The 23,846-nt window shown below is 40.0% G+C and overlaps 1 protein-coding gene and 1 long non-coding RNA gene across 6 annotated transcripts in view; one reads left to right on the top strand and one right to left on the bottom strand.

The window, feature by feature from the left end:
* Positions 1–9,673, bottom strand: part of LOC132400613 (uncharacterized) — a 66,484-nt gene extending 56,811 nt beyond the window's left edge. Inside the window, exon 1 of the long non-coding RNA XR_009514318.1 lies at positions 9,431–9,673. This is a non-coding gene — a long non-coding RNA (uncharacterized LOC132400613). The remainder of the gene's footprint in view (positions 1–9,430) is intronic.
* otofa (otoferlin a) overlaps positions 1–23,846 on the top strand; it is a 351,746-nt gene that overhangs the window by 323,700 nt on the left and 4,200 nt on the right. For all 5 annotated transcript variants that reach the window (XM_059981755.1, XM_059981752.1, XM_059981757.1 and 2 more), the window contains 7 exons: positions 846–1,006; positions 1,303–1,445; positions 4,104–4,192; positions 7,558–7,656; positions 13,594–13,835; positions 19,542–19,720; positions 19,842–19,942. In XM_059981755.1, coding sequence (XP_059837738.1) covers positions 846–1,006; positions 1,303–1,445; positions 4,104–4,192; positions 7,558–7,656; positions 13,594–13,835; positions 19,542–19,720; positions 19,842–19,942 — 1,014 coding nt within the window. The remainder of the gene's footprint in view (positions 1–845; positions 1,007–1,302; positions 1,446–4,103; positions 4,193–7,557; positions 7,657–13,593; positions 13,836–19,541; positions 19,721–19,841; positions 19,943–23,846) is intronic.

Below are 23,846 nucleotides of genomic sequence, written 5' to 3'. Positions count from 1 at the left end.
TTATAGCCAAGTTCCCGTGAAGCTTTCCCTTTTTAAACTTCGCTCCCAGACCTGTGTGCCGCCTTCTCTCTCCGAGCTCTCAAATTCATGATTGGTGTGCCGGTTATAGCTCATAGATCAACTGGACAAGTGAGACAGTAATCTGTAGTGTTGGCTGAGGAGTACTGGAGATACTAAAGTAAGTGTCAGGAATTAGAAAAAAAATTGGCAGGTGGTTGAGTCAGAAGCTGTAACAATATAATATTCGACAAGAGAATGTAGGGAAAGAGTTGATGGGATATAAAAAAATGCAAATCAGCGTGATTAAAACCACAGGAAAATTTACAATGCTAGCATGAGGAGAAATTCATCTTCCAGAGTGTCAACAGCAGAGTGGTCAATGGGGTCCAGTTGGTAGAATCCAAGTTCCTGTTCCAGACCACCTCATGTCCTTTTGGCAGCTCATACATTTAATAATGAAAAATCATTAGTATTAATTGAAATCAACCAAAAAAATCTTACCTCTGACCAACTTTTCCATCCACATTGGCAACTCCCTACCACTGTGGATGATGAAAGTTGTGAAATGATCAAACTCATTCAAGCTCTGAAGTGCAAGAGCCCCACAGTAAGAATGGGCTGGATTGTGCTGGACCTGATGATTGCCTCCCACCACAGCTAGTGTACAATATTTATGTGTCAAAAATACACAGTATAAGGATCACAATATAAATTGGAAGTGCTTTAGAGTAGTGCCATGACATTATTGGGGCTAGATTAACAAAGCAACGCAACTGGGGTTTGTTGCATTTCACAGTCAGTCATCAAGCCACTAATGCATACCAATGTGTTCTTCCTGTACACAGTCATGGATACAATGTCTGGAGAGATCCAATGGCCCCAACTCAGATACTAACGAAACTTTGCAAAGAGGGTAAAGTAGACGGGCCTCACTTCGGACCCAGAGGAAGAGTAAAAGTCGCCAACAGAGTGTTTACAGGTCCAACAGAGATTGAAGATGAAAATGGTATGAAGTAATAGTTAATCATTTCTGTTCCCCATCATCACAAAGCCTGATAGCTACAGGAATATGAGAAAGTATGTGTCCTGGACTTTAAAAATACTTTGTTTTCTTTGTGACAAATACTCTCTATTTTATTTTGTTTTTTTTTAATTTTATTTTATTTCATTTGTTTTGTTTTATTATAACAAATAGATTGCACATGTTGTAAGTTTCACAGCTGCTAACACTATAGTCTCATAAATTTCCCTCTGAAGAGCACACAGAACCGAAGGTGGCCAACTTCTTTAACTTCTCTGCAGGGGTGAAGAAGGAGACTGACGAACACCTGTCCCTGATTGTCCTGCAGCACTGGGAGCAGGTGCCACGGGTTGGCTGCAAATTAGTTCCAGAACACGTGGAAACAAGGCCTCTGCTGAATCCTGAGAAACCAGGCATCGAGCAGGTACAGTAGAGATCATATATTGTAATTTTGTAAGAGTGATCACCATGAGTACATTGAAGTATAAACAATTATTAGTTTCAGATCATAGTCTAACTGGAAAATAATGATCTGTATCACCCGAGATTTCAGATATATACTCCCTGCAAGTAAGGAATTCCGCCAAGAGCACAGATGGCACAATTATCATATTTCTGGGTAGGTAAGAGCGATGAGGTATGGCAGAAGCTGGATATTTGAAATACTGAAAATGCTCAACAGGTCAGACAAGCTCAATGGAGAGAGGAGAACGTTAATTCTGTCTGATCTGCTGAGCATTTTCAGCACTTTCCACATCATTTCTGATTCCTATTCTTGCCCTGGCTTCAGTTAGGTTATTGAGAAATCTAAGGCTATCATAGGGACTGCCATGGTATTATGCTTTAGGTCAAGCTATTTGATGACTAATGTGGCTTTCCAAAAAACCCCAAAATAGAATCCAAATTATGAACCAAATAATCGCTGAAAAGAAGCTAGGCCGTGGAGCAGTGCAGAAAGAATTGCCAGTCAGAAAAGGTCACTTCCGTCTGATTAAATATTGATCTGGAATCTCTGGTAATGTGCTCAGCACCTGGGGTCACCAATCCTCTACCTGCACCTAGCTATTCAGAGAGCCAATTAAGCCACACTACAAAGATACAGCAGCTTTCAAAGATGATATAACAACATAAAGAGCAATTAAAATTCTGAAGGCCAAGTATATTAAAGTTAATGGAAATAAATTATAAAACTGTAAAGAAAAAAGGTTGAATCTCTCTCTCTCTCTCAGCCATTGCTCTCCATGAAGATGAATGTAGTTTCTGGGTCCGATGATAGAGTTCCCAGTTTATCTGCTTGGAAATCTCTACAGATTCTGGCTGCACTGTGATGTCCATCTGCAATGCAGCACATATATACAGCAGTCCTTTCATCGGTCATCAGCCAGTTAGAAGTTTACAACTTCTGAGTTTGTGCCTGGCCATACTGAACTTGCAGGCATAGAGAGCACTAAAAGCTAACTGTTCCACACACTTAGGATTTTTGGCTTTTTGATGGAAAGTTTCTATAGTAAGAGGAAGATGTATATTTATATCCTCTAAAAAAGTTACACAATTAAATAACATAATAATATAATGTCAATGTCCTTTTACTAACACTGCAGTTAACATGTTTATAGATGCTGGCATTTAATGCTACATCAGATTGGTAACATGAAAGATTTTACCAAAGTCAAAGAGAAAAATCATAAAGGAGACATTGTCATTATAGTCTTAAGAATCTGCTGCATCCTTCTCCCTGCTGGAGAGACCTATTCCACATTCTTAAGAGTCGATTCATGGAATACTGATACTAGATACAAAAGACCCACCCATCACAGCTTTCCCTATATGGAGAATGGAAAATAAAATCAAAATCCAAAAACTGCAAATGCCAAAAATCTGAAATAAAATTGGAAAATATGCAAGCACCCAGAAGGTTAGACAACATTTGTGGAACAAGAAACAAAGTTAACATTTCAAGTCAAAGAAACTTCTATTTTGGTAAAGGGTTTGTTTCCCTTTCCACAGACGGTGCCTGACTTGTTAGATGTTTCAGCAATTGATTTATTTTACATTTTAAAATATCCAAATGTTTTCAACAATCTGTCATTAATGAATTCCATTCCCCTATGATTTTGCCAAATCTATCTCTATGTTCAAACTTACTCTCCAGAAAACTCGGATGCATTACTAACACGAGATGCCATCAAAATTATTTGTTTATTCTCATGGATAGAACAATACTATTTGTAGAAAAATTCTTGATGGAAGAAGTCACCTTGATCTAACAATTGGGGAAGGGTAATTCTCTTGTCAGTTATCTAACAAGTGATGATTTGAATTACTATCCTGGTGGAAAATAGTTCGAAAGAATGGGATCCTTAATTATGAATCTATCAGGGCCCATGATGTCTTTTGAATATTTACTGATGGCTGGAGCCTAGAATTCACTGTGGAGTTAGTTTGAGATGCAAAACAGAGCTTGAGGCCAAAAAAAAAAATATTTTTACTTTCCAAAACAGAATTAGTTGAAGCTACCAAAGTAAACCAGTCTGTTATTACAAAAAAAGCAATGCTTTTGAGTTGTAAATTGGACTCCAAAACTGTCATTGCACAGTCTAGAAAGCAATTTTCTTCTTCTTTTGACTTTTACTGATGACTAGTGGTCCAACTTATAGGTGCATTACTACCACCAACTCTACTGGAGTGTGATGTAGAGAACTGAGAAATAAAACTTTATCGAGTGAAAACTAAATTACCCCAAAAATCCCTATAGTGAAAGACAATACTGTGAATTAAATTACAGTCACTTCCATAACTTAATGAAGTTTTTAAATGAAAGCTACCTCCAAAGATTTTAGTGAAGCTTGCATTTGATTTCCGTCAACCTTATATGCTTCACGATGTAATAGAATGTGTTCAATTGTATCATAATGATGACAAAACCTACACAACACAGAAGGATATTTCCAACAAAAGATAAGGAATAATTAAGCATGGTATGCCCAGTTCTAAGGTTGAGTCAGTATAATAGAAAACATTTTGCAAATTGGCACTGTGCTATCTATAATTAACCTGAAAGTTGGTTTCTGTATTATTTCAGGGCCGTATCGAACTGTTTGTCGATATGTTTCCAAAGGACCAGCCTGCACCAGGAGCAGCAATTGATATATCACCAAGGAAGCCAAAGAAGTAAAGTATTTCATATTATTTGAGGTGTTGTCTAACATTTTTAATTCAGCACAATTGTTCTTTTTTATGCTTATTGCAATAGTTGTGAGGATATTGCTGTTTCTTAAGTTCCTGACACTTCTCTCCTGAAGAGGACAGATTAACAACTAGAAAAAGAGCCTGGTGTTTAGTACTGTATTTTTAAATGACAAAATAGATTTCATTTTAATTTATGAACATTTTCTTATTGTAGCTTATGTGTGAATTAAACTTACCACAACTGAAATAGGACAAACCTCTCAAAATTTTTAGTCAACAATAACATTCTTTTACTACTGTGAAAATCCCACCTCAAAGTTTTTCCAGCATTATTTAGGAATTGCTACCCAGCTCCTGGATCCTAATTCTGAATCACCTGGTCAGCAGTGTCATGTTTTATGGCAGGAATTATCAACCAACAAGTCTGCCATTTTCTCTGCAGTTAATACACAAAGGCCTCAGGGTGGATATTATTTCTAAAACTGAGAGAATAAAACTAAAATCATCATGATTAATTTTCAAGCCATGCAGAGAACCTTTGTTCTCTAATCACATGAAATTCAATATGTTGACCTATTAATGCAAAAGTAAATTTCTGATCAAAGTAGATGATCTTTCTTACAGATCATGACTGCTCTCTGTGCTGTCATGTCTGAGGTTTACTTTGCAAGATTTAAACTTAGCTAGACAAATAACATTATGCTCACTCGTTTTTGTCATATTTCTTCGGCCTTTGGGTCCCTGTGTGAACCATTGCCCGTTGGAACACAATTTGAATATTAAGCAGCAGAATCTCACTGTTTTGGCGAATTGACAAAATGTAAACCCCTGTCGCCCAGGCCCAGCATCATGAAAATCAGAACATTTTCCTGAGTGTATCATACATGTTCAAAAATAGAGATGACATCATCCCACAGTGCAATGATGAATTAGAAACATGAGAACATATATTCAGTAGTAGGATATTTAGTCGCTCCAGCCTGAGCTTCAGAGAGGCTATGAGTGATGTGGCTACACTGTTCCTCAGACCTGTTAATACCCTTGGTTTAAAAGTGGCAAAAACAGATCAGATGCTATTTGCAAAAGAGAGTCTCGAACATCCATAATGCTCAGAGTGCACAGAATACTTCTAATTTCAGATCTGAAAGACCCCTAGATGCATCTTCAGACTGGAACTCAATCAGTGGATGAAATAATCCTTTTTATCTTGAAAGCATTAAGAAAATCTCCTTTGTATTACTACATTCCAGGGATTACAATGTTTGCTTGTTTTATCACTCAGTGTAATGTTGTTTAAGAATCCTGTCTTGTTTAACACTTATAGTTTCTTGAACAGCCTCTGGTATACTCCAGTATAAGTGCTGTAATCATATTCTTGTTTTATGGTCAATTGTTTCAGACAATTTCAGGTTAATTGATTGAGTGTGAATATTGTTGTTACATTTCTCCATGAAGTATTTGTGAATATCTGAATGGAATCCTACTGTGCTGAGAAGACACAGTGCCAAACATTAGTGCTGAATTACCATAAATGCAGATAATCTATTGCCCCTCTAGGGGATATTCTCTAATGTTCTAAAAGAGTTGTCCCTTAGATATTTTCTTTCACATTTTCTTCACTCAGTTATTTATTCTTGATTAACCTACTTGTTCTAATCATAAGGATGAGAAACTATGAGAAACTAAACTTTGCTGAGGTTCATTGACTGTGTAGCTATCATTGTGTGTAGTCATCGAACATGACAATTTCTGAATTGCTTTCTAAAACAAAAACTCTGATTATTAAGCAAGATAATACAAATACTGTTTTGCAATGATAAAAACTTGCTGAACTTTGAAGAATCTGAAGGATGAAATTTTCTCCAATAAGAGTCTATCAGTAGTAGACACAAAGTACACTGCAGATGCTGTAGTCAAATCAATACATACAATCAAACTTGATGAACTCAGCAGGTCGGGCAGCATCCATTGAAATGAGCAGTAGTCAACGTTTCGGGCCAAGACCCTTCATCAGGACTGAAGAAGGAGGGGGCAGGGGCCCCATAATGCCGTCATCAACGATGCCCTTACCTGCATCTCCTCCATTTCCCGCACTTTGGCCCTCACCCCATCCTCCCATCACCACAACAGGGACCGTGTTCCCCTTGTCCTCACCTACCACCCCACCAGCCTCCGGATCCAGCATATTATCCTCTGCAACCTCCACCACCTTCAACAGGACCCCACCACTAAGGACATCTTTCCCTCTCTACCCCTCTGCTTTTCGCAGGGATCGTTCCCTCCACGACTGCTTGGTCCACATATCCCTCCCCACAGATCTCCCACTTGGTACTCATTCCTGCAAGCGTAAGTGCTACACCTGTCCCTACACCTCCTCTCTCACCACCATTCAGGGCCCCAGTCCTTCCAGGTGAGGCAACACTTCACTTGTGAGTCTGTTGGGGTAATCTATTGCATCAGGTACTCCCGGTGCGGCCTCCTCTACACTGACGAGACCAGACGCAGATTGGGGGACCGCTTCATCGAGCACCTCCGCTCCATCCGCCATAACAGACAGGATCTCCCGGTTGCCACCCACTTCAACTCTGCTTCACATTCCCATTCGGATAAGTCCATACATGGCCTCCTCTACTGCCATGATAAGGCCAAACTCAGGTTGGAGGAGCAACATCTCATATACCGTCTGGGTAGTCTCCAGCCCCTTGGTATGAACATCGAATTCTCCAACTTCCGGTAATTCCCTCCCTCTCCCTTCCCCCATCCCACATTCACTCTGTCTCCTCTTCTAGCTGCCTATCACCTCTCTCATGATTCTGCTTTCTTCCACTACCCATAGTGCTTTCCCCTTAGATTCCTTCTTCACCTCTCCTGCCTATCCTCTCCCTGCTTCCCCTCCCCCACCCCTTGATCTTTCCGCTGATTGGTTTTCCACCATCCCCCCACCTTCTTTTTGGGGCTCCTGGCCCCCTCCTTCTTCAGTCCTGACAAAGGGTCTCAGCCCGAAACGTTGACTGCTGCTTATTTCAACAGATGCTGCCCGACCTGCTGAGTTCATCCAGCTTGTTTGTACGTGTTAATCCATAGTAGAGTTAGGTCCAGCAAGACTACTGTCTCAAGAAGCCAATATAGTGCAAATCAAAGGAACGTTCTAATAATACCTTGGGAACTCAACTTGTTTCAGTTCCTCACTTCCCTTGAGTACTTTTCGGTAATCCACCTTCAACTGAAAACACTTGGAAACTTTGCAGTACCAAGTTAATTCCAACAGAGAGAATGCAGCTTGATGGGTGTGCAGTCATGTTACATGTGCTCCAGCATCTTATCCTGCTTTCCTTCCTCCCTGCCAGATATGAGCTTAGAGTGATAGTTTGGAATACAGATGAGGTTATCTTGGAAGACGATGATTACTTCACTGGAGAGAAATCTAGTGACATTTTTGTCAGGGGGTATGTACATCTGTGTGACCTGTGTGGGATTTTAAAGTGTGTTTTTGTTTGCTCATTTTTCTTTGTTGCTTTTGTTGTTAACCAGTTATGAACTGCGTGTTATTATTTGGAACACTGATGATGTTATTCTTCAAGATGATGCTTTCATGACAGGAGAGAAGATGTCAGACATCTATGTCAGGGGGTAATGATTCAACTGCATGGCTCATCTCCCCTCTATGCTGAGCAATCATTCATTTCCCTCCCTGTATGTCTGCAACATAGCGATTTGCAATTGCGCTTAACTCCATTTCACATCCATAGCAAGCATATTTCTAGTTCTAGTTCCTTTGGTAACTTGTGTAAAGTGTAATGTAGTAAGAAAAAGGAAAAAAAAGTGTGGTTTCCTATCTTACAAGGTAGTTTTTTGGAAATTTTGTTGTAATAGCACTCAACTCTTGATTAAACTGATACCTCCCTCTGTAGGAAGGACAAACCCATTTAGAGTTAGAATGCTATTTCAGAAGAAGACTAAGTAAGTTAAACTGAGATATAAGGCACTAAAGAGTATGGAGGAAGACAAGCAATTTAGCTCAATAAGCATGTAAATAACTCTTCCAATATATTTAGGCATCTAGGAAGTATAATGTGATGTATTTATAACCCTCAGAAGTTTTCATATTTTCTCCTCATCAGCTATTTCAATTGCTTCCACCATTTGTCAAGTCATTGAATTTAGCCTGGTTCACATTTGAGGAATTAACCTGACATTCCCAGTTTTGGTTCACTGCCTGCCCTCTCTTCCCGATCATCCAACAAAGCCTGTTGATTCTCCTCTCTTTTCTTCTTTGTGCAAGACACTCTGAAGGACCTCCTTGACTGCATCCCCTCACATCATATTGAAATTAGACATATTTCAATTTAAAAGTTTGACTGCAGAATTTTTCTTGTCCTTCTCTATTATTAATCCAAACTTTATGACACAAGATTATTCTTATTGAAGATCTTCTTAGCTCTTTTCATTCCTCTTTGCAAGTTCAGTCCCACCTCCTTCCTCGTGGGCAAGGAGATATTGGTCAGTCATTCACATATCAGAAATCCCTGTTCTTCCTTTCCCTCTATCTTGATCTTACCCAAATTAGTATTTGATGCTTGCATTCTCCAAATAACAACACTCTATAGTTCTAACACAAATCAATAATTCCTCTGCAGATTTACCAATTTGCGCTTCCCTCACCATCTGATGGCTAATAAAACATTCTTGGTTGAACTAACACAAAACAATCTGCATATGCTGGAAATCCAAAGCAGCATACCCAAAATGCTGACGATCCGTAGGCATAGGCAGCATCTATGGAAAAGAGTGAACGAAAGGATCTTGGCCCAAAACATCAACAATTTATTTTTTCCCATAGATGCTACCTGGCCTACTGAGTTCCACCAGCATTTTGTGTGGTTGCACAATCATCCTGTCTTGGCTTTTTAAATCCAACTAAGTGGATTTCATCCACTTTACCATGGCAGTATTCTCAATGGTAGCTCACTCAGCTTTGACACATCCCAAACCTACCCTTGTCTGCCCTATGGTCTTTCTTAATCCGTGACTGTTCAGTATAGTACTAATTTCTTCTATAATGCTATCCAGCATTCTCATTTTATTGTACCTTAGCCAAACTTACATCAATATACTGTGGCCTATCACCTACTAAATTAGAAGCAATCATCTACATCAAAAGTAGTAATAGTTCTCAATGTACCTGAATTGGTTCTTTCCTTAAATAATTGTATCTCTAACCTGTGAAGCACAAATTCAATGAAGAGATTGTTATCTTCTTCTCAAGTCCATGTCCCCCACTGGGTCACTGGCTTCTGACAGATCCTTCCTCTCGCAAGAATAGAGTCTTTGGAGCTTCTGATCGCATTCCTCTAGCTCTAGATTGTTATCCACGTCGTTTTTTGGTACTGAATGTGGTTAACTGATTAACTCAGAAATAACAGGTACCTTGATAAAGGTCAAGTCTGGCAATGTGTCATCTGAAAAGAACTAAAAATCTGGTTGGTATGGCATCACTGCTAACTGCATTTTTATGTGCTTTAGTGTTTTTTCTTTGCAAAATGAATGCAAGCTTTCTCATGCATGACTAATGTTCAAATTAATTGTGCTTTGAAAACTGCTGGCTTATTGCTATTTTTTAAAAGCTTATAACAAAATAACTGAAACATTTGCCTGTGGGTGTATGAGGGCTGTAATGTCTTTCAAGTTAATTATCTGGGATCAGTAAATCCTGCTAGTATCTTTATGAACTACATGAATTTTGGCTCTTATTAACTTTGTTTTGTAGCACTCTTTGATGCACCATTGCTCCAGGTTGTTCAAAACATTAAGAGTGTCCTTAGGTCACTTTCATTACTAATTCCAACAGTGCACATTGTACAAACCTATTTCATTACTAACAATATCTTATAATAGCTACAAAATGTAATTCATAATGTGCCTATAGTGCATATAAAAAGTTTTCATGTTTTTTTTGTTTCACAACATTAAATAACAGTGGATTTAATTTGGCTTTTTTGACACTCATCAATAGATCAGTGTTTCTACACACTGGCATCTTGTGTCAAAGTAAAAACAGGTCTCTACAAAGCGATCAAAATTAATTACAAATACAAAATAATTGATTGCATAAATATTCAACCCCTTCAAGTTAGTATTTAGTAGATGCACCTTTGTCAGCAATTACAGCCTTGAGTCTGTGTGGACATCTTCAAGGAGCAGTGTCTCAGAAAGATAGTGTCCATTATTAAGAACCTCTAGCACCTGGGGCATGCCCTTTTCTCACTGTTACCATCAGGTAGGAGGTACAGAAGCCTGAAGGCACACACTCAACGATTCAGAAACAGCTTCTTCACCCCTGCCATCCGATTCCTAAATAGACTTTGGGTGTATTTAAAGCAGAGATTGATACATTCTTGATTGGACATGGCATCAAAGGTTATGTGGAGAAGGCCAAGAGCTGGGGTTGAGGAGATAGAAAAAAGGATCAGCCATGATTGAATGGCAGAGCAGACTTGATGAGCCAGAGGGCCTAATTCTGCTCTATGTCTTATGGTCTTATAGTCTAATGTTGTAAAATAATAAAACATAAAAACTTCTGGGAGGTGAATAATTTTATAAGCACTGTATACTCAAAATGGTCTTTGTTCACAAGAAAGTTTATAGTAAATAATTGACGCGTTGATCATAAAATCATAGAATGGCTACAGCACAGAGGGATTATTTTGCCCATCACATCTGATGCAGCTCTGTAGCTGACCAATTATAACCAACCAGTGCGTGTGTGGCATGTCTTGGGCATCTGAAACCTCGCCAGGTTTTTTTTTAAAACGAGTTCAAATAGCTCGACATTCGACGGAGCTGGCCAGATTCGAACTCTGGACCTCTCGTCCCGAAGTCCAGCACTGATGCCACTACGCCACCAGTCGGTTAACAACCAGAAGAAGCATAAAAATAGATCTTCATTAGTTATTTTCTTCCTCTCTGTCAGATTTCAGCTTCCTGCACCCCACACTCCTCCATGAAATCCTTTCTGTAAAAGTCAGCAGTGACCCCTTTCCCAAAAGTCAACTGTCCATGTCACGAGGACAGACAGGATGATTCATCCTGGATATTTTTGTTCCTCCTTGTAGGTGGCAGTCCAGCCAAGTCCAGAAGTCACTCAAATAAACTATTGCATCCTACAGTTCTGTGACATATCACGCTATTTTGGAGCCATCACCTCTTCTCAATAAAATAGAAAAATACAGATGTTTTCACATGTAGGCCACTTTTTAGACACTCTCCAATTGCATCTGAATGCCAAGGGCACTAAAGGAGGACTTGCTGAAAGGCTTTTGTTTGAAACATTTATTAAATAAACAAAGTTTAGATCGTTTATTATACCCAAGCAACAAACATGTTTGGAATGTACTTCCCCACTCTACCAGCTGCAGAAAGAGAATGTCAGGAAACCTAGAGGAAATGCCTTTGTTAATAATGAAAGGAGAAATAAGAACATCAAAAGAACTTTAAAAAATAGTGCCATTATGTCTGTTTCAGCTATTGCAATGATTACCTGTCATGGGCATGTTTATGTAAGGAAAATTGCTACGTTGCTTGCAGCCAGTTCTAGTCATGCATGAGTATGTGCAATACGTCAACCAAATAATGCCATCTGCAAAGAGGGGAGGCTGAGTTAGTGAGATTCAAATTAGTTTAAAATCTACTTCTCCATGTGATTATCAAATATCTGCTCAGGTAATTTATCATTCTCAACTTCATTAATTTCATTTATTAATATTTTATATAATATTTGAAAAATTCAAGAAGATGATTAATAACAGGATCCTGTTGTGAAACCAAGTGCTGTAAGCTGTTTTTCCTTTTTACTTTGTTGATAGCTGCTGGGACAAACTATGAAACTGCCAGTTTTTGTTTATTGTGAAACCTTGATCTTAATTGACACATGAAATGTCTTAGGCCTATTAATAATTATTTTTAAGTTATTTGACATCAAAAACTTTGGGAAGGACAGTATGTTTTGTAAGTCTAGTTACAGGTACAACCTCTAACAGTTTTGTAAGTTAATGAGCAAAATTGTGTATTTTATATATTCCTACTTTAACAGTATCCTTATTGAGCTGTGTTTTTGAATTTATGAACTGTGCATTGATGAAATGAGGCACAGGATGTGAAGCTCATTATATTTATATCCACAAGATATCCTTGAAACACTGCTTTAGGGAAAACAATAGCCATTTAAACTCAAATGTATTGGGTTGTTGATCCCATGACAGGACAGATCTTCAGACATAACTGTCATTGGATATCAATATACCACAAGAAGCACATTAATATATTTCAGTAATAGAATGTATAGACCCAAGACCAAATTGGAAAATAGTTATATACCATACAACATAAAGTTTTCTGCAAATGTGGCATTTACCATGGGGAATGCTTTCTTATTATCCTTAGTCACATACTCATCAAATGAGCGGCAACCTTTCCCATTCATAAGAGGGAGCCCACCTGGGCACACATAGAGTAGTCATCAACTGTCTGCACTCACAGGGAACTAGCCAAAGTGGCATTTCTCATGTTCTGACTTTCCAGCTGGTCTTCTTTAAAAATCAAGTCAGATGAAATCCTTTCTCTAAGAATAGACTGCCAAGGGACATTGGTTCCACTGGTAACTCACTAACTTGGAGATGCAAACATCATATTGACAGGTGTGTATCTGCCACTTGTCCATTGTGACATTGTGTAACTAACTACCTTCCAATGATGAAGAGTTTGCCCAAAAATGTGTAGAATTAATACTTTGGTAGCTACATGTTGGAAAGAACTCACCCTCTTAGAAATTAACACTATGGAAGATTTCTGAGAAGTTTGCAGTGAGTTCTGAAGGTGCCCAGTAATGTCTCTCAATGTCAGGAAAGTGGCTCCTTTAAGTAGGAAAAGCATGAAACAGAAGAAATGTTTCAGAGGTCACAGCTTTGAATTCCAGTTTAAGCCCGAAAGGGAGAAAATGGTATTGTGTGATTAGTGACATCTTTGGATACACGGCTGAGACGAGTAAAATGTGAAATGGATGTGCCAGACCAATCTTGTGATGAGCAAGTTATCTCAGTAAACAAATCTCCAGCACAACCTATGTCAGGTTCACATTAATTTATACATCTGCAAAGTATCTCTTCCTCCGCAATCCAGTTGGGTAAATATTTTCATCCAAGAACATGAACAAAATTAATGCTAGTTCATTAGTGTGAAACCAGGTTGATCTTTAGACTATTCCCAACAGTGAAGACTAGAAATCCAAGATCCAAGGTACAGACAGAGATTTGTTTTAGTCTGGATTTCTTTTGACTGGTTTAAAGTTTTTTGGTATTAACTATTCTGCTGCTGGCTGCCTCTTATAGCTGGCTGAAAGGGCAGCAGGAAGACAAGCAGGACACTGACGTGCACTATCATTCACTGACTGGCGAAGGCAACTTCAACTGGCGGTTCATCTTCCCCTTTGATTACCTGATGGCTGAGGAGAAGATTGTCATGTCCAAAAAGGAGTCCATGTTTTCCTGGGATGAGACAGAATACAAGATACCAGCACGCCTGACTCTGCAGGTCTGGGATGCTGACCACTTTTCAGCTGATGACTTCCTTGGTAAGATGAACTATCATTTAGAACCATAGAATTTTTCTTTTACCATCTTGAGTATTAAATCCGGACACATTTGTACATTCATGTTTATCATTAAGAAAAACTCTCCTACTTTGAAACAGTTACATCACAGAATGAGGGGAATTAACCAATCTCCTTACTTGCCCCAACTTAAGATAAATATTTGACATCAATGATGTAATGCACTCAGTTTCAGTGTTACACAGTGCAGAAACAGGTCCTTTGCCCTTTACTCCCACACGCACCATGTCCAACCCAACAAGTACCAATCTATACTAGTCTGATTTACCTGTAGCTTTCTCTGCCTTGATAGTTCAAGTACTTACATAGATACTACTAAAATGTTCTGAAGGCATTTGCCTCTAGCACTCTCAGGTGGTGGTTTCCTTCTGGATGTTACAAATCCTTAGGCAATTCCCTTCTTAGTCTCCCATCCTTTATCCTAAACCTATGCCCTGTTTTTTGAAACCATGGGTAAAACTTCCTTGCAATCTAATTTTTCATTCCTCAGTCAGGTTTTCCTTCAGCCTTCTCCATTCCAAGGAACATAAATCCTGACTAAGGATCTAGTGCTTTCCCAGTGTATATGACAAATAAACTCTTCTCAGGCTTCCAGCTGGCACAAATATTGATTTTAACAGGTGTTTGATGACAAACTCCACAATCTTCATCAGCAGTGATGCCTAGGCACGTCTAGCCGGGTGGCATATATCCATCCCTCCCGATTGGTTAGTCCTCAACTAATCAGGTTTCCTCTGTCCCACCTTGCTTACAGTTGAATTCCAGTTCTTTCTTGGAGCGAAACATTCATCTTTGTTAAAATTCTTTTCTCTAGTTTTATTTCAATGGCTTCTTTCACCAGGCAGTCCCAAAAACCATTGGCGTGGCAAAGTAATTTTATGCCATCTAAGTCAATCCTATGGCCATTGCGAATGCAATGTTCTGCTACTGTCAATTTCTCTGGGTACCCAAATGGTTGCACCTCCGCTGCTCCTTGATGCAGGTTTCCACCATGCATCCCATCTGGCCAATATAAGCTGCTTCACATTCACAGGGAATCCTGTAAATGCCATTCGCAATGGCAATAGGATTGATTTCAACAGTACAAAGCTACTGTGCTGCACCAATGGCTTTTGGGATCACTTGGTGAAGGAAGTCATTGAAATAAAACTAGAGAATGAGAATTATAACAAAGATAAAAGTTGAGGACTAGCCGACCAGGAGAGACATGCCTAGGTATTATCCCTGATGAAGGTGGCAGAGTTTGCTGTCCAAGTTGCATGCCATCTTGGACAATGTCTCCCATCCACTCCGTAATGTACTGGTTAGGCACAGGAGTACATTCAGCCAGATACCCATTCTACTGAGATGTTACACTGAGCGTCATAGGAAGTCATTCCTACCTGTGGCCATCAAACATTACAACTCCTCCCTTGGAGTATCAGACACCCTGAGCCAAAAGGCTGGTCCTGGACTTATTTCCACTTGGCATGATTAACTTATGATTAATTATTTATGGTTTTATATTGCTGTATCTCTTCACTATTCTTGGTTGGTGAGGCTGTAATGAAACCCAATTTCCCCCGGGATCAATAAAGTATGTCTGTCTGTCTGTTTGTCATTGAAACATCAGTTAAAATTGATAACTATACCCAGCTGAAAGTCCAAGAAGAACTTATTAATAAATCCAAACTATTCAATCTTTCCTCAGTGAACAATACTCCATCCTGAGCAAAATGGTGGTGAATCTCCTCTGTGCCCTCTCCAGAATAATAACACACTTCCTAACTCCAATGTTCTATAATGTTGAACCATATCATCCCATATGCCTTTGCCGCCAGACCTGCCTGTGCTGCCACTTTCAAAGGTCCTTGGAATTGTACATCAAGATCTCCCTGTTCCTCAATATCCCCTAGGGCCTTATCGTGACTGTGTATAGACTATACTTACTAGTCCCCCAGAGGGAATCCCTTCACTCTTATCAGACTAAATTTTATCTGCCACTGCCTTACCAGTGTTTACCAATGCTGTGCTGTAAACTTAGACTATTCCTGTCAATGTCAACAGCACCACTAATTCTTGTGTCATCTGCAAACATTAAGACAACATCAGCAAAGATTCAATGTATATATGCATCTTCAAGCCTCAGTAGCTTCAGTTTGGACTTTATTCCCTGGAACATATGAGACCAAGAGGTGACCTTATCATAAGGTCATAGACAGTATGAACACATGTAGTCTTTCTTCCCAAGAAAGGTGAACTAAAAAGGTTTAAGCGAGAGATGAAAGATTTAGAAGGGAGAGGTTTAAGCGAGAGATGAAAGATTTAGAAGGGAGCTGGGGGGCAACCTCTTCATGCAGAGGGTGGTATATATACAGAATCAGCTGCCAGAGGAAGTGACTAAGGCAGGTACAATAACAACTTTCAAAGGACAGTAGGGTAAGTTCATGAATAAGAGGGTTACAGACCAAATGGGATGAGCTTGATGGGCACAGTGGGTGGTATGGATGAATTGGGATGAAGGGCCATTTTCTATACTGTATTACTCTATGAATCCTTAATGCCTCCAGCACACATGGTCTCTGTATTACATCCTTGTGATCATCTTCTGTGTGTAACATTTAAGAGCCAAACAAAGAGAAGCATCACAAAAGCAATGTCACCTCATGCCTTGGTGTTGTAAAACTTCTGGGTAAAATACATTACATAGACTGTAGAGATGACTGCTGCCAGCTGCGTGGCCTATCCTAGAGATCAGGAAACATCTGCACACCATTTCAGTTGAAGACCTTTTGTCAGAAATGAAGAACAGAGAAACCCAGTTAGCTTTATTTTGCAGAGAAGATGGGTGAAGAAAAGACAGGACAAAGGGACAATGATACAAAAAAATTCTGATTAATAGGGTCAATATAGAGAGATAACAAAGAAAAGGGAATAAATTGTCATAAAGTGCAGGTCATAATTATTGTTGAGCTTGAAATTAAAAAAGGGAATCAGGCTGCATCTGTAGACAGAGTAATAGTCAATAAATATTACAAATGGATAACCTTACAGTAGAATTATACAAACAGAAAATCTCGATTACCTGAAATTGTTCAGTTTGATATTGAGACCCAAAGGCTGCAATATGCCCAGAGTAGAAGCCTTTTCTGGAGCTTACCACATACCTCCTTGAGACCAGACTAGGACATTAGTCAGAGTGGGAGGTGATGAAGAATTAAAGTGACCAGTACCTGGAAGCTCAGGATTGCTACCAAACACTGAAAGGAAATGCTGCACAGTCCCTTAATCTGTATTTAGTTTCTCCTGTTCAGCAGAGACACATCATGAGCACTAAGTGTAGTACAGTAGACTAGAGGAAATGCAATTAAATTATTTCTTCACCTTATAGAATGGTTTGATTCCCCAGATCATGAGAGGGGCTAAGTTAAACGAGCAGACATTGGTTCAGCTGGTGTTGCATGGGAAAGTGCCATGAAAAGAGTAGATCAGGGCATCGTAAAGAGCACAGGCCCTTTAAACTGTTAGGAGCAAAGTAGATCACTGGTTTTGTGATAGAATCTCATTGAAGGTATCAGACACCGCAAAGGATGGTGCAGCAGAAAATGAAGACCCTGGAAAACAAGTGAGAACAGAAGAGCAGAAAACTATACGAGATGTAGTCCAGAGCTCTTTCCAATGCAGTGGTTAAAGAGGAGGACATGCTAGGGGCAACCTGGGTGGGAAGATATTATCAAGGGAGAGGAGTGAGGAGAATACAATAGATCCTTACATAGAGCAGGGAGGGAGGAAGTATTTACTGAGAAAGCTAAGAGATTGTGAGCTTCAAATAGATTTTGGTTAGGAAGCTGTTCCCTGAGGTGGAGATAAGGGAATAAAGCAGAAAGAAAAGGGAAGAGTCAGAGGTACAGTTGAAGTCAGAAGTTTACATATACCTCAGCCAAATACATTTTAACTCAGTTTTCCACAACTCCTGACATTTAATCCTAGAAAACATTCCCTGTCTTAGGTCAGTGAGGATCACTACTTTATTTTAAGAATGTGAAATGTCAGAATAATAGTAGAGAGAATGATTTCTTTCAGCTTTTATTTCTTTCATCACTTTCCCAGTGGGTTAGAAGTTTACATACACTTTGTTAGTATTTAGTAGCATTGCCTTTAAATTGTTTAACTTGGGTCAAATGTTTTGGGTAGCCTTCCACAAGCTTCTCACGGTAAGTTGCTGGAATTTTGTTCCAATCCTCCAGACAGAACTGATGTAACTGAGTCAGGTTTGTATGTCTCCTTGCTCGCACATGCTTTTTCAGTTCTGCCCACAAATTTTCTATCGGATTGAGGTCAGGGCTTTGTGATGGCTGCTCCAATACCTTGACTTTGTTGTCCTTAAGCAATTTTGCCACAACTTTGGAGGTATGCTTGGGGTCATTGTCCATTTGGAAGACCCATTTGTAACTGAGCTTTAACTTCCTGGCTGATGTCTTAAGATGTTGCTTCAATATATCTATAAAATTTTCCTTCCTCATGATGCCATCTATTTTGTGAAGTGCACCAGTCCTCCTGCAGCAAAGCACCCCCACAACATGATGCTGCCACCCCCATGCTTCACTGTTGGGATGGTGTTCTTTGGCTTGCAAGCCTCATCCTTTTCCCTCCAAACATAATGGTCATTATGGCCAGACAGTTCAATTTTTGTTTCATCAGACCAGAGGACGTTTCTCCAAAAAGTAAGATCTTTGTCAATCTGTGCACTTGCAAACTGTAGTCTGGGTTTTTGATGGTGGATTTGGAGCAGTAGCTTCTTCCTTGCTAAGCAGTCTTTCAGGTTATGTCAATATAGGACTCGTTTTACTGTGGATATAGATACTTGTCTACCTGTTTCCTCCAGCATCTTCACAAGGTCCTTTACTGTTGTTCTGGGATTGATTTGCACTTTTCGCGTCAAAGTACGTTCAGCTCTAAGAGACAGAACGCGTCTCCTTCCTGAGCGGTATGGTTGCTGCGTGGTCCCATGGTGTTTATACTTGCGTACGATTGCTTGTACAGATGAACGTGGTACCTTCAGGCGTTTGGAAATTGCTCCCAAGGATGAACCAGACTTGTAGAGGTCCACAGTTTTTTTTTGAGGTCTTGGCTGATTTATTTTGATTTTGTTCGTAAATTTCTGACCCTCTGGAATTGTGATATAGTCAACTAAAAGTGAAATAATCAGTCTGTAAACAATTGTTGGAAAAATTACTCGTGTCATGCATAAAGTAGATGTCCTCAACATCTTGCCAATACTATAGTTTGCTAATATGAAACCTGTGAAGTGGTTAAACAATGAGTTTTGATGACTTCAACCTAAGTGTTTGTAAACTTCTGACTTCTACTGTAGATATGTGAATATGAAAGCAGGATTGAAATTGTCAAGCAAAAGTCATGGAATTTCCAATTTCTGTAGAAATACAGCAAGCAGTACTAATACAGAATACCGGGGGAAAAGCTGAAGTGGCAAATTTAGTGGGATGGCGGCGATAGTCAGACTGAAACAAAAGAAACATTAGTTTTAACACTGCATAAGTTCTGGAAAGCATGCAAGAATGTTAACTTTAAAATGAGTATTTAGAAATGCAAATGAAATAACGTGGAACACTTTCCTTCAATTCAGTTGTGACTCTCCCTACTGGAATGTTTTTTTCCCCCTGACAGGTGCAATTGAATTGGATCTGAACAGGTTCACCCGAGGAGCAAAAACGGCCAAGCTCTGTACAATTGAAATGGCTACAGATGAATCTTCATTCCCCATGGTCTCCATCTTTAAGCAGAAGAGGGTGAAGGGTTGGTGGCCATTTGTTGCCAGAAATGAAAATGATGAAATGGAGCTTACGGTAGGGAGTTTTGTCTTTTTCTGGTTTAGAATTATCACTTACAAGCCAAAATTGCCGTGTGGACAGGGATGTGGATGTGTAAGTCATTGCAATCTTCAAATCAAATGCTTTATGGTTCCAGGGTAAGGTGGAGGCTGAGCTGCACTTGTTGACAGCAGAGGAAGCTGAGAAAAGTCCTGCAGGCCTGGCTCGAAATGAGCCAGAACCACTGGAGAAGCCAAAGTAAGCCAACCATTCTAGTCTAGTTCATGTCTCCACAGTCCAGATCAATATGAAACATGCCACTTCAAGATCCAGTTTCCCTGATAACTACATCTTCATGAAGTGTATTAAGCTGCAGCTCCTTGACTCATATGGGAGATTAAGGAGGTCACAGATAGGAGCTACATAGAGGGCATCACCCCTAGCTTGCAGGAGTCAGGTACCTGGGTGACTGGCAGGAGGAAAAGGGAATAGGCAACCAGTGCAGAGTACTCTGAGGCCATTCCCTTCAATAGTAAGTATACAGCTTTGGATACTATTTAGGGGAATGATCTACTGGGGGAAGCCACAGCAACAGGGTATCTGGGAAGTGGGGGAGGAGTGCAGCAGTGATTGGGGATTGTATAATTAAAGGAGCAGAGAAGAGATTCAGTCACCTGAATGGTATGTTACCTCCCAGGTGCCAGATATGTCTCAAGTTGGGTCCACAGCATTCTAAATGGGGAGAGTGAGTAGCCAGAAGTCATAGTACATATTGGGACCGATTCCATAGGTAGAAAAAGAGAGGAGGTCCTGAAGAGAGAATTTAGGGGGTTGGGCAGAAATCTGAAAAGCAGGACCTCCAAGATGTTGTTACTCACTGGATTACTGCCTGTGCTATGTGCCAGTGAGGGTAAGAATAGGATGATTTAGCAGAAAGGTATGTGGTCGAAGAATTGGCGCAGGGGGCAGTGTTTCAGATTTGCAGATCACTGGAATCTTTTCTGGGAAAGGTATGACCTGTACAAAAAGGACTGGTTACACCTAACACAAGAGGGTGGGGCCGATATCCTTGCAGGCAGGTTTGCTGGAGCTGTTGGGGAGGGTTTAAACTAAAGTGTCAGGGGGGTGGGAATTGGAGTGATAGGGTTGGAGAGGGGGTAGTTGGTATACAAGTCAATCCAGAGTGTAGTAAAACTGAAGGACAGGCATTCTGATTCTGGTGATAGAGCAAAATTGCAGTCAATGGGATGAGGGTGAAGTATAACATGGGGAGCAAAATGGAAAGGGTGAAGGTGTAATATTTGAATGCACACAATATATAGAATAAGGTAGATGTTCTTGTAAACACAGTTAGAGATTAGCAAGAATGACTTTGTGGGAATCACTGAGTCATGGCTGAAAGAAGATCACAGTTGGGAACTTTAACATCCAAGGATATACATAGTATTGATAGGACAGGCAGGTAGACAGAGGGGATGGGGTGATTCCGTTGGTAAAAAAAAAAATGAAATCCAAATCTTTAGAAGGAGGTGACATAGCACTGGAAGATGTAGAATACAGTACTTGTAGATAGAGTTAAGAAACTGCAAGGGTAAAAAGATCCTGATGGGAGTTATATACAGGCCTCCGAACAGCTGTCAGCATATGGGATACACAGTCAAAATTCTAAGTACTTATTACCAAAGTACGTATACTACATACAACCTTCAGATTCCTCTCCTTACCAACAGCCACTAAATAAAGAAACTCAATAGAACCCATTAAAAAGACTGTCAAACACCCAATGTGCAAACAATAAAAGTAAGCAAAGAACATTAAGAAATGAAATTCATAAAGCTGAGTTCACAGCCACAAAGTCAGTCATCACTGCAGCCAAACCAGGAGCCCATTAGGTGCAAGCTACAGCTTTGGTCCAGCACAGAGAAGAGTAAACCTCACAGAACAGTGAGCTGAACACTGGCCTATCCCTCACCTCTGGCCTCAAAGCCCTGACCTTTTCAATATGGCAATGCTTAAATCAGCCAAACCTTGGGCTCCCAAGACCTGCCGGCTTGATTTGGCCCATATCCTACCTTTACAATTCGGCCCAGTTCCACCAACTCAACTCGGCCTTGCCTCTGTTCTGAACTGCCTCCAAGACCACTCCAGCAGCCAAACATTCAGGCAGGTAGTGTTGAAGAAGCAGGGTGTCTGTAGAAGGACTTACACTGATTGGGAGAATGGGCAAAGAAGTGGCAGACTGAATATAGTGTAGGGAACTTGATGGTTATGCACTTGGGCAGGAGGAATAAAGGTGTAGATTATTTTCTAAATAGGGAGAATTTTCAAAAATCAGAGGTACAACAGGACTTGGGAGTCCTCATGCGGGACTCTCTAAAGGTTAATTTGCAGGTTGAGTCAGTGGTAAGGAAGGTAAAATGTTAACATTTGTTTTGAAAGGAATAGAATGTAAAAAGCAAAGATGTAATATTGAGGATTCATAAGTTATTGCTCAGATCACACGTGAAGTATTGTGAGTAGTTTTGGATCCCTTATTTAAGAGAAGATGGGCTAGCATTGGAGAGGTCCAGAGGAGGTTCATGAGAATGATTCTGGAACTAAAATGGATAATTATGAAATGTGTTCAATAGCTCTGGGCCTATGCACATTGGAGTTCAGAAAAATGATGGGGAATCTCATTGAAACCTATTGAATATTTAAAGACCTTGATGAAGTGGATGTGGAGAAGATGTTTCCTATAGTGGGAGAGTCTAGGACCAGAGGGCACAGCATGAGAATAGAGATTCATCCATTTAGAACAGAGATGAACTAGAATTTCTTTAGCCAGAAGGTAGTGAATCTCTGGAATTCATTGCCACAGACTGCTATGCAGGACAAGTCACGTAGTATGTTTAAAGTAGAAGTGATAGCTTCTTTGGTAGTCAGGGCATCAAAGGTTGTGGGGAGAGGTCAAGAGGGATAATAAATTAGTCATGATGGAATGACCTAATTCTGCTCCTATGTCTTATGGTCTCATTACATAGAGAGGCATTGGTGAGCTTTCCTGATTGTGTGGAATGTATTCCGGTTTGCGTGAGATGTGCACTTGCAAGTGTTTTAAACTGCTTGCAGTTTTCACTGCTCTGCTGCTGATAATAAAGAGGGGTGTGAGTTCTCTAGAAGTCAATAATTATCTCCTTTGTTTTGTTGATATTGAGGAAGAGGTTACTGACCTGGTTCCAGGACTTGAGCTCTTTCACTTCCTCTCTGTAGGTAGTCTCATCATTGTTGGTGATGAGCCCCAGCACTGTCATGTCATCAGTGAACTGGACAAAGTGGTTCGTCCATGCAGTCACGTGTGAGCAGAGCATACTACAATGGCTCAGCAAAGAGCCCTGGGGATGATGGGAAGGGAGGAGTGGTTGTGCATCCTGACTATCTGAGCTCTGTTGGTTAGGAGTTCCAACACCCAGTTGCACAATGATGTATTTAGACCAAGGAGTAGGAGTTTGTTGACCAAGGTCTGTGGGACAATTTAAGGAACAGTATAATGGGAGTGGATAGAAGTGCTGAGTTGTGTGCACAATTCAAAATATAATCTATACAGGAGGAAAATGCTTCTAATTGAATGTTCTCCATTTTGTGGTCTTATTCGTGTTGTCACAGAGCATTGCAGAGGCAGGGTACTGTACCTACTGAATCTGTGCCAGGCATCAATCACCCAATAATACCTCACATTTGGCCAGATTAAATGATTTCTGCCTTTGTCCTCATCTGCAACTGATCAACATCCCATTGTACCCTTTAGCATTCTTCTATGCCATCCACACTTTTTATGATCTGTGAACTTACTACCCTACCCATACACTTTCATTTAGGTCATTTATATATAATCACAAAGTGTAATGGTCCCAGTACAAATCTCTGCAGAACATGACTGGTCTCAGAGCGCCACCCAGAATAAGTCCAATCAACCACTACCCTTGGTCTTCTGGGCAAATTAATCCTGAATACAAATGGCTAGATCACCATGGATCCCACTCATCTTAATCTTCTTGATGAGCCTTCCATGAGGGATCTGGTCAAACATCTTACTGAAATACATGAAGTCAACATCTACAGCTCTACCTTCAGCTTTGTCACCTTGAAAAGGTTGAGTTATTAAGATACAACTTGTCCCACA

The sequence above is a fragment of the Hypanus sabinus genome, chromosome 10 (genome assembly GCF_030144855.1).
Source record: "Hypanus sabinus isolate sHypSab1 chromosome 10, sHypSab1.hap1, whole genome shotgun sequence".
NCBI lineage: Eukaryota > Metazoa > Chordata > Chondrichthyes > Myliobatiformes > Dasyatidae > Hypanus > Hypanus sabinus.
The sequence above is the reverse complement of the archived record's forward strand: the minus strand, read 5'-3'. Positions and strand labels throughout refer to the sequence as shown.